The sequence below is a fragment of the Pseudoliparis swirei genome, chromosome 21, assembly GCF_029220125.1.
Source record: "Pseudoliparis swirei isolate HS2019 ecotype Mariana Trench chromosome 21, NWPU_hadal_v1, whole genome shotgun sequence".
Taxonomy (NCBI): Eukaryota; Metazoa; Chordata; class Actinopteri; order Perciformes; family Liparidae; genus Pseudoliparis; species Pseudoliparis swirei.
Window position 1 is genome coordinate 4,164,598 of NC_079408.1, and position 11,036 is coordinate 4,175,633.

An 11,036-nucleotide genomic window follows, 5' to 3' on the forward strand; every position below is an offset into this window, starting at 1 on the left:
ATACTGTTCATAAGTTTGACTATTTATACAACGTGTCAGCTGAGCATGCAAAAGTATTCACTCATCGGCGAGCCCAACCAACCTAAGCTAAGAAAAGTTAGTGTCACCAAGGTCCTTGTTATAGTTGCCGAGGAGTCTCATGCTGCCGGTTGAATGTTCTGAATGTTCTCCAGGAAGGAAGCCGCTTCACCCGGGGTATTGAACTCGTGCCTGGTTCCATCGGCGATCACTCGCAGCTTAGCTGGGAAGATCAGGCTGAATTGGTAGCCTGCTTTCCTCAGCGCGGATTTGACGGGGGAAAAGGTAGCTCTCTTTTTAGCCACTTCAGCGCTATAGTCGGCGTGAATATGAATTTCTGAGCCCCTGTAGGACAAGGGACCTTTCTCTCGTGCCAGCTGCATTATACGCTGCTTCGTCTGGAAGTGATGAACGCAGGCGATGAAGGGCCGAGGCGCGCCGTCCGGCCTCCTCTGGACAGCCACCCTGTGCGCTCTGTCCACGGCTAAGCTACGGGGGAAAGCGTCCGCGCCGAATCATTCCTCGATGAAGGATTCAATGAAAGGCGTTGGTCGGGTGCCCTCCGCTCTCTCGGGTATGCCCGTAATACGGATATTGCATCTCCGTGATCTGTTCTCGAGATCGTCGACCTTAGTAGCTCGTTCTCCTTCACGAAGCTACCGACCGCGGCCTCCAGTGTCGTTATTCTCCCCTGAAAGTCGTTCATTGACGTCTCGATGGCTTGAATTGTCTGGTCGTGTCTGGCAATAGTGGCGTGGTTGGCTGAAATTGGAGCCGTCAGAGTGTTGATTATCCGCTCCTCCATACCGGCGAGTAGTTTCTGCATGTCAGCGAGGGAGAGCGCCGCGTTGCTGCCGTTGCCGTCTCCATGTGTCGTGTCGCCACTAGCTAGGTCTGATGCTAGGTCGCCATCGTGGACTTGTTGCTCTCGCTTTCGGGTTTTTTTCCTCCTCTGGCTGCGTTGGGTTTGCCCATGTTGAAGTGAATACAGTGTACCCGGTAGCAGAAGTACGTTTTAGAAGCTGGTTCTTAAAGTTTGTCTTGTAATTATAAAAGCAAATGCCAAATAAATGTAAAATAGTGACAGAGCCCTTCCGACGAGCTGCCTACTCCGCCATGCGCAAAACCGGAAGTCGTAAAATAGTTTTTAATGATGACTCGAGGCAAAGTGAGCTGATTGGCTGGTTAAAAGCGTTTGAGAGCTTTATTGTTGCTTTTTTAATGACAAAAATGGAGGAAAAAAGATATTTAACCCTTGTGTTGCCTTCGGGTCATTTTGACCCGATTCAATATTTAACCCTCCTGTCGCCTTCGGGTCAATTTGACCCGATTCAATGTTTAATGTCGGTGTTCTTTCGGGAGTCAACAAACAAACATAAAGTACCTCACACTTAAACTTGGAAAACAATATTAATTCTAATAATTTTCTGGAGATTTTAATAGCTGGGGTCATATTGACCTCAAGGGTAAAATATGTTAGTAAATATAAAGGTAACAGGAGGGTTAAACATTGAATCGGGTCAAATTGACCCGAAGGCAACACAAGGGTTAAGAAACTTAAATGTCATGTTTCTGTAGAACTCTTTTATGCACAATTTAAGTATGATTAGTGCGCTGCTTACTCCGACTGTTTCTCACTCACGTCATGCTATTTAGTTGGATAAATATATATATATGTATATATATAAATATTCAATTCAATTCAGTTTATTTGTATAGCCCAATTTCACAAATTACAAATTTGTCTCGGAGTGCTTTACAATCTGAACACAGACATCCCTGCCCCAAAAACCTCACATCGGATCAGAAAAAACTTCCAAATAACCCTTCAGGGGGAAAAAAAGGAAGAAACCTTCAGGAGAGAACAGAGGAGGATCCCTCTCCAGGATGGACAGATGCAATAGATGTAATGTGTACAGAAGGACAGATTTAGAGTTTAAATACATTCAATGAATATGACAGAGTGTATGAATAGTTCATAGTAGGCATATTCTACGATGGAGACCTCCACGAACCATCAGGCAGATGGAGGTAGAGAGGAGGAGTGGGCGGAGTCTCAACAGTGGGCGGAGTCTCAACAGGGCAGTGGTGTAGTTGGTAGCAGGAATTCCACGATCCAGACCTCGATGATCCATCAGGCAGATAGGATCTATGCCATCTCATAGGGTCCGATTGGATCCTTTTTTCGTGACGGGCGTACACATTAAAAGCATCCACGTGACTAGCATTCAGAGCTAGTGGTCGAGAGTCCCGTGTCCAACCACACGAGGCTCTCTACCCCGAGATCGCCGTTTCACACCCGCAATGTTGCCCAGATGTCGTGGTTGTGATGCAACAAAATGGTTTTGTTCAAGTAGATATTTTAACCCTAACCACGACGTTCATGAGGCTAACTCTGCGGTTTTGTTTTCCTAAACGTGACATATGTTCGGGAGGCACGACCACGTTACGAATAAGTCGCTCGTAAGCGATACGGAGAAATTCGGTTTGGATGAGCCGTCGCTTCAATAATCATAATGTCCACAGGGGGCAGTAATGTGTGCTAACAGATTCAGGTTTTTCTTCTTCTATGAACTTGTTGACACTCAAAAAGAAAACATTTCAGATCACGTAACATTTTGACGTAAATTCAAATTTGTCGGCAATGATTCCCGTACTAGTATCGGACTTTTTTTGCCATTGCATTCATTTGAATTTGCAGAGACAGATGAATGATGAATGAGCATAGTGTACTTCTACGACGTTGGTTGCAGCAGAGGTGTGTACATGTGAGCATGACTAATACGATTCGACCAAGCAGGTGCGGTGGAATGCAACTTATTATACATAAAGACTTAAACAATGTACTGATTGAAAATGTACTGATGAACTAACAGAGAGCATCTGCAGCGCCTCTCTAGGAAGTTCAGCCTGATATCTCAGAAAAATACAAAAATGACAACAAGCTCTTAACAATGCATTAAATGGTTGTGGTGTCCTAAAAAAAGACGTGCACGAACACATTTGAGCATGCACACTGAGATCTATGAACAGTGAGAAAGACGGCTGATGATGGGCGGTGGGGGATGGGTCGAACTAACGTCAGCAGGAGGTGGAGACCAAAAACAGAGGTAAAAGAGTGATGATTGAAGCTCCACTCCAAACTAATGGGAATGTTGCCAACTATCTTCTGAACAATATGTGAAAATAAGTAACTGTTATTCAAGTTTATCGAAACATGTTGGGAACCTGTGCTTATCTTTTGGTCCAGTGCATTTATTTGATGGCTTTAATTACATTGCAGATCAATAATTTGCTTTCCAAACATGTGCTCGGATAATAAAACAGGATGCATTATTACACATATACTTGATAATGCATGTCTTCTGTGCAGTATATGAAATACTTTAAACTTCCAACATGAATTTGTATCAAATAAAATAAAGAAATATATAAATGTGATACTTGCAGGAGCCAATTTTTGTGAATTGCCAGTCATTTTACTTTGAATATATTCTTCAAGTAATGCTTGTACTTTTACGTTAATACAATACAAGTAAAAGTACTGTACTGGGTATAATTCCTTGAGTAAAGGAGTATTTGCCAGCTGAAAAGACACGAGGCAACAACAAGGCGATCAAATCTTATCAGGACGATCACTTGTGAAAGTCATGATATGAAAAAAGAAAACTTTTGTTCTGACGTGTGACTATTCTTCTTGTGAGGTGTTCTCTGTTTATTCTACTGGAAGAAAAGATGGAACTTTGCAAATCAGGTTTCTCCCCTTTCGTGAAGCTGATTATTGCGTTTCGTTTCCTGAATCATCCGACACTTCTTGTTTACAAGAGAACCAGACCTACCAGAATGGTTGATTGGGTAATCTACAGCAAAAAAGTCCAGCCTGGGGAGGAGCTTAGCTGAAAACAGACAGTGATGTATTCTTCTTCAAACAAGGTGTGTGAGAGAGTATTTAACGTCTGCTCCCTGAAGAAGTACATTTGGAACACTCAACATCACCACCCCAAAAGGTGAGTCCGTACTGACGACATGTCTAGTTGAATGTTCAGGTCTACAGATTGGAATAAAAATTCGTTAAATTGTCCCTTTTGACTTTTCTTTAATGCTATTTTAAGCAAAGGTAGTAACCGTTTTTCCTTTGTTTTTCCAGCTCCAAACATGGCCCTTCCCGTGCCGGTTGAGGAGCAGTTCAAGTGCTGCATCTGTCTGGACATCTTCACCGACCCGACCTCCATCCCCTGTGGTCACAACTTTTGCCTGGGCTGCATCGAGGACTACTGGGATACCAGGAAGGAGTGTGAGTGTCCGCTGTGCAAAGAGACTTTCGGAAGGCGACCGAAACTCAGGATTAACCTCGGATATGCTGAAATCATTGAAATCTATAAAAGGTTTGTTATTGAACACTTTTAGGCAAACTAAAGTAAAGCAAAAATATTCGATTTCAAATTGAGATTTAACCGAATTTGATTGAAATCAAAAGGTCTCAATGGGAGAATAACCCGGGAAAAAGGAATAATTCCCTCGTCCAACTTTCGGAGGCTGACGGAGTTCCCTGTGACATCTGCTGTGGAGACAAATCCCCATCGGTCCAGTCGTGTCTGACGTGCATGGCATCTTATTGTAAACTTCACCTCACGCCACACGAGAGGGATCCACTGCTGCAGAGACACCAGCTGATGGATCCGACCAGTTTCACCGTCAGTCACCACTGCAGAATACACAAGAAGCCGCTGACGATGTTCTGCGTGAGCGACCAGAAGCCTGTTTGTGTGAGATGCACAGAGAGGGAACACAAAAACCACAACACAGTTCCCATCGCGAAGGAGAAGAAGAGGGTCAAGGTGAGACAACTGGTCTTTTAGTCTTCATCTGCATGTCAACTTTGCCAATTGTTATGTCTTTCATAGAATCTGTCCTTTTACTTGCCTTTTTCTCATGTGTAAATACATCAATGTTTCATTAACATTAACATTTAACATTACCTCCTTTCTTTTGCAGACCTCTTTGAGGGACACTAAGACAAGCCTGAAACAGATGATCCAAGCCAGATGCAAAAAAATGGAGCAGATCACAACTTCTGTGGATCAAAGCAAAGTATGTTTCTGATAAAGTAAAGGTCTCACTGGGCACGTTTTCCTGTTTTAACTGTAAAAGTAACCGTATTTATCATTTTAATCGACAGCAAATCACAGAAAGGGAGATAGAGGGCAGTGATCGGGTCTGCAGCTTGCTGATAACCCGCATCAAGAGGAACCAGGCCAGGCTGGTGGATGATCTGGAGGAGAATCAGCAAGAAGCTGAGATGAGAGCCCAAGAGATGTCCGAGGAGCTGCTGCAGGAAATCCATGAGCTGCAGGCGAGAGGCATCGAGCTGAAGCAGCTGGAGCAAGATCAGAGCCCGATTCACCTCCTGCAGGTGAGATACCTGAAGGGAATTCAACTTTTCTGTGCAGCGTCAGCATTTTTTAACAAGTGTAATCATGACAAACCTGTGCGATCTTCCCCATGTTTAGAGATTTCCGTCTCGCAGTCGACTCCCATCCACTAGAGACTGGTCTGAGGTCGCAGTCCACACTGATAACTGCATTGGGATGGTGACGAGAGCTTTTTCCAAGCTTGTCGACATCTGCCAGGATCTTTCAGACAAACTGTCTGCAGATGGTCAGTAGTCCTTTGGAAAAAAACATGATCTACTTCACAAACTACAAAGATTGTTGTGAAATTCAGTTCATGAAAATAACCTTTTTATTCTCTCTTTTGCAGAAGCAGACAAGCTGAATCAATATGCAGGTGTGTTACGCGTGTATAATCGAACATTCATTTCCTTGTTCAATAGTTTAACCTTGATTAGTTCCTCTTCCTATGACCTCACTCACTGTTCTTCTTTGTTTCTGCAGCCAATGTCACTCTGGACCCTGAGACTGCTTCAGGCTGGCTCCTCCTGTCTCCAGACAGAAAGCAGGTATTGTCTCATTGTACGATCGGTATATTAAATGCATTAAGGACACAGATTTAATAGAAATATTTTTCGTAGAATAGTTCCCACATTTTTGGCCTTTAAAGACCGAAAGTCTCCGCTCTCAAATAACCCATGCGGTGTTCCATTCGACTGTAAAGTAAAGCGACGCATTCGATGCAAAGGGACTCAAAGTCAGGATGAAATGCTCTGATCTGGGGAAAATCCGGCTAGGCTACTGATTGCTGTAATCAAGCCAATATTAAATGTGATGAACATGATGATAGTAATGAAGATAATGTTGATCCACAGGTGACCGTCAGCAGCCAGAAGACAAATTTACTCCCAGACAATCCTCAGCGGTTTGACTCCTGCGTCTGCGTTCTGGGGAAACAATGTTTCGCATCTGGAAGACGCTATTGGGTGATTCAGGTCAGGAGCTCAGATACAGGAACACACACTTTAAGCTAGAAGTGCACTTAAACAGAAGTACATCAGCAGCTTAAGACTGCAAAGAATTTAAATAATACCCTCTGACATGTAGAATATTCAAACACATTCGGCCTAAAGTGAATCACAATTGCATGTCTGACTGTATTTCGTGCTGCAGGTTGGAAACAAACCCGACTGGGATCTTGGCGTGACCAGGGAGTCCATCAGCAGGAAGGGGACCATCACGGTGCGTCCTGATAACGGTTATTGGGCGATCTGTCGCCGCCAAGGGGGCAGTCTCAGCGCCTGTGCCAGCCCCTCCGTCACCCTCCGCCTCCAGGAAACCCCCCAGAAAGTGGGCGTGTTCCTGGACTACGAGGAAGGATCGGTGTCCTTCTACGACGCCGAGGCCAATACCCACATTTACACTTTCACTGGGTGTGACTTCAACGAGCCCCTCAACCCGTACTTCAACCCCTGTGTTCTCGATAATGGGAAGAACACCGCCCCGCTGGTCATCTGTCCTCTTGAGGAAGGAGTCAGGGAAGGACAGGACGTAACCATTGAGTCAGCTATGTTAAAGGATCAGTGGCGATTTTAGCCTGACATTTCTGGTGGGGCAATTTTGTATAACGTCATGTCACCGCCACAAAGGGGTAGCTGATTATTATAACAGTAGGCCGATATAGACCAGTCAGATATACTATGGGCTGCATCTTTGGAAGAGTTTTTTAAGTAATATGATTACTTAAAAAACTCTTCCAACGTTTTTGTAATCTAGCGTTAGCTAACTAACCCGTAGCTGGCATTGATCTGACTGTATGTCTTTTCTTCTTCTTAGTCACGGGATACAGGTCTTGCGGTTTTCACATTATTCCAGCCTAGTTGCCAGGCAGATTTCGTGGGGCACATCTGAACGTGCCCCACCGCTCAATGTTAACTTTGGCCTGTGTGGTTCACGCTCATCGGTGTTTCCACGGTAACGGTGGGACAGCGGAGAGCAGCATTTAACAGAGCACACAGGCAGAAAAACACACCAATCAAATTACTCCAAAACAAGAATAAAATGCTTGTGAGTCGATTTTATTCACACACATATTCACGCTTCTTTGCATTAAAAAATATATATATATATATATATTTTGCCGCAAAGTACAAATGTATTGAGCTTTCTGCACAACACCGTCATCTGGATCTGGTGGGGCAGTGCCCCACCTACCCCTAATGTAGAAACGCCACTGGATAGTATGGTACTAAGTTTTCATAATTAAATTTAAATAATGTATTGTTCTGGACTAGTATCTAATCAACACTGGCATTAAACAAGTTGAGTGTTATGAGATGCCTTGAAACATGCTGCACACACTTTAACTGTCAAAGATATGGATGCAATATTTACACTATTTCTGATGGCATGTATTGTTTCACTTTCTCAGGTTCACACTGTTCTATCAATCAAATGATATCAAACTCATGTGTATATAAATATATATATATGAATATAATAATACATAGAATGTTTCAAAAACCTTGACACTTTGCTAACCTAAATGTGCAATGCATCACTTGAGATGCAATTTGTTAATCTGCAAATAAAAGTTATATTTAGGGACATTTAAATTTGTCAAATTGTCTATTTAAGGGCAATTAATTTGTCATTGAGAGTTTTTTTCTTTTCTTTAATATGTTGTCAATTCTAAATATTAAGATATGGTTCAACTGCAAAGTATTTTTCTTATTCAGCCTTTATTTTTCAAGTTAAATTTGTATTGCCAAAATAAAAGAATTTCCTCAGAGGGCTTTACAATCTGGACCAGCATCATGCGTGATTATTTTGGGGCAGATTGGATCATGTACATTTTAAGTTATAACAACTTTCTATAACATAAAAAAATGCACAAAGTATTGGGTTCCACGCCACGTCGAGGCTTTTGAGTGAAAACTCACCATTTTGATAACATTATTTCGTAAATTGGGCGAATTACTGTAGCGCAATATTGTTAAAATCGCACAATACTTTGTGTGCATGTGACAGGATGCAATGTGCACATATGCTGAACACTTGGAGTTTAGGTCAAATAGTTCTGATGTTATGAACTTTGAAAAAGAAGACGCGCTGTTCATTAGTCCATATCTCCTCAACACAATGAGATATCAACAATGTTTTGATAACTGTAAGTAATAGAGCGGCAATTCTGACGTACAAAAAGTTTGGTATGAATCGGACCAAGCATGTGGGAAAAGTACGCATTAGTGTGTTTTTAACAAAATTCTAAATAGCGGAAAAGTCAAATCGGAAATTCTAGGTAACGGTCGTTGCCGGTTTAGAGAAATAATTTTTTAACAAAATGTTGACGTCTATATCAGATGGCTATTTTCACCAAGCCTGACAAGCTTGCCAAATTTGGTAAATTTTTGTGAGTGAAAATAGGCTTGTCCATATCCTCAAGTCGTGACTTTTATCAAGTTTTGTGCAGATTCAAGGAAGTCAAGTGGAGTCTCGAGAGCCTGTTAATTTTGTAAAGTTGCTAAACTATGAGTAATACGTCATCGAATAAAAAATGTCTTTTTGTTTCGCCAGTAGGTGGCGATATGACATTGTGAATATACACATGCTGTCATGTTGTGTTGTTACGAGATGTGCCGACGCTTCGAAGCGTGTGTCGAGTCATGGAGGGGGCGTTTCCTCGAAGAGCGTATCGAGGCTTGCTTCATTTAGGGGAGGAGCCAAAAATGATGAAATCCGAAGCCTCGCTGCCCGGCTGTACCACGTGACTGCTTCGGGAAGTGGTTCAGATATTTCCGGGAGGTTTGACAGCAATATAAACCCCTCAGGCTCCATTCAACATGTGGGTTGTTGGTTGAGAGGTTGGAGAGTTTAGAGAGAGAGATAGTTTGGAGAGTGAGGAGAGAAGGAGAGGTGATAAGATGGAACTGTTGAGAAACTGTTATTTCTGAATAAAAATGAATAAAATGTCCCTTGTCCTGTACATCACTGTCCAAGTTACACAAGCATATTCAGTCCCCTCTTCCTAGTTACACACACACACGTTCACTGTCCTCTGCCTGCTTAAGCCCATGCCATTTTCCTAAAGTGACATAATAACATTATTACACAACCTGTCATATCATATGATACTACCATTTTGGGAACATTTACACACACAGAATACATTTTATAATGCACATATGTGATAATTTATGTACAGAAATGATTTGGTCATACATTTTTGTAATTCATAGTCATTCCCAACAGCCATAATAGACACACAAATTCAATGCATCACATGATGTGGTTCAGACACAGCTGCCTGTGATTATGCACTTGGCCAGTAGGTGGTGTCGTGAGCACATGAAGCTTCGAGAAATGAACCCTTTCTCGAACCAATTGGCTGAAGTGGTTCGATGCCTCGTGAGGCTTCATCTCACCATCACTACTGTCATGTGTTGCCGTAGAGAGAGAGGACCCAAATGCCGACAACTTCCAAACCTATATTTAATTCTGAATTCCAACTAGACAGGTAACACAGGACGACAAACACGATCCAAACGGTACGAAGCCACACTGGGGAATGATCCAAACAGGGTTTAGATACACAGGCAGGCGGAGGTGATTGGACAACGGGGAACGAGACACAGGTGGACACAATGAGGGCGGGGCTTAGCAATCACACAGAAGGAAACAATCAGGACCAGGGCGGACAATCACAGGGAGACAGACGACACAAGGACTTCAAAATAAAGACACAAAACTAGACAGAAACTCAGAGTCATGACACATGCGCCATTTTTTATACATTAAGTGTCGACAGACATCATCTAAATAACATGTAAATCCGATGCCGATTGTCATGTAAATATACTCAGACCTGGACCAGCATCATGCATGAAGATTTTTTTGGGGGGGATTGGATTTATGGACGGTGGAGTTACAACAACTTTCTCTCACATAGCGAACCGCAATGTTAACCGTAAAGCCACGTCAATTTCGAACATCAAAAACTCACCATTTTGAAAAATATTCATCTTCAAGGTCTTCAGACGAACATGAGACAGATTTAAAGTCAATCGGATACATTTTGTGGTACCAGTGCGTAATAGTATGAAAGCCCAAATCGTCACTGTGTTTAAAGGGTACCTGTAGTCAAAAACAACAACGTGCTACATCCATTAGGCGCATCAAATAAATCATATTTACCCCGCCGCTATTGTCAACAAGTCACGCATAGCCCGAGGCTTTAAATTTCTTTGTCAACATTCCGAGTCCGTGAACGCTTCAGGGCGCAGACATCTTGCCAGTTATTTACTCATGTCAGAGGTCACTATGACGTTGAGTCGTTGAAAGGAATTCAGCCAATCCGGAGCCACTTCTACACGCATTGCTTCTTGGGATAGATCGGTGGCCTCAAGAATTACACAATCTATATCAGGGGTGCTCAATACGTCGATCGCGGCGACCTGCCAGTCGATCGCGGCGTAGTATTGGTAGATCGCATGACATTAAAAAAAATTGGCCCGCCCCCTTGTCACTTTCTCTATAGCGCCACATTACAGCAGCAGCACGTCATTTCTGTCTCTACGTGTTGCGTTGACAGTCCTCTGCCCGCCGTCTCGTGCGCGCGAGCTCCCGACA

General features: G+C 42.9%; 1 protein-coding gene across 1 annotated transcript; it reads left to right on the forward strand.

Moving 5' to 3' along the window:
- The first annotated feature begins 4,113 nt into the window (after positions 1–4,113).
- LOC130211558 (E3 ubiquitin-protein ligase TRIM39-like) lies at positions 4,114–8,216 on the forward strand. The gene is made up of 9 exons (XM_056442367.1): positions 4,114–4,403; positions 4,496–4,856; positions 5,014–5,109; positions 5,198–5,431; positions 5,529–5,676; positions 5,779–5,805; positions 5,913–5,977; positions 6,284–6,403; positions 6,582–8,216. The coding sequence occupies exons 1-9, from the start codon at positions 4,174–4,176 to the stop codon at positions 7,002–7,004; spliced, it is 1,704 nt and encodes a 567-aa protein (XP_056298342.1). The 5' UTR covers positions 4,114–4,173; the 3' UTR covers positions 7,005–8,216.
- The last annotated feature ends 2,820 nt before the right edge of the window (positions 8,217–11,036 follow it).

Bases quoted from the DNA above. Each gene is read 5' to 3' on its own strand.
- LOC130211558 (XM_056442367.1), top strand. From the start codon at position 4,174: ATGGCCCTTCCCGTGCCGGTTGAGGAGCAGTTCAAGTGCTGCATCTGT. The intron at 4,857-5,013 runs GTGAGACAACTG...TTTCTTTTGCAG, and splicing joins AGGAGAAGAAGAGGGTCAAG to ACCTCTTTGAGGGACACTAA. The intron at 5,806-5,912 runs GTGTGTTACGCG...TTGTTTCTGCAG, and splicing joins CAAGCTGAATCAATATGCAG to CCAATGTCACTCTGGACCCT.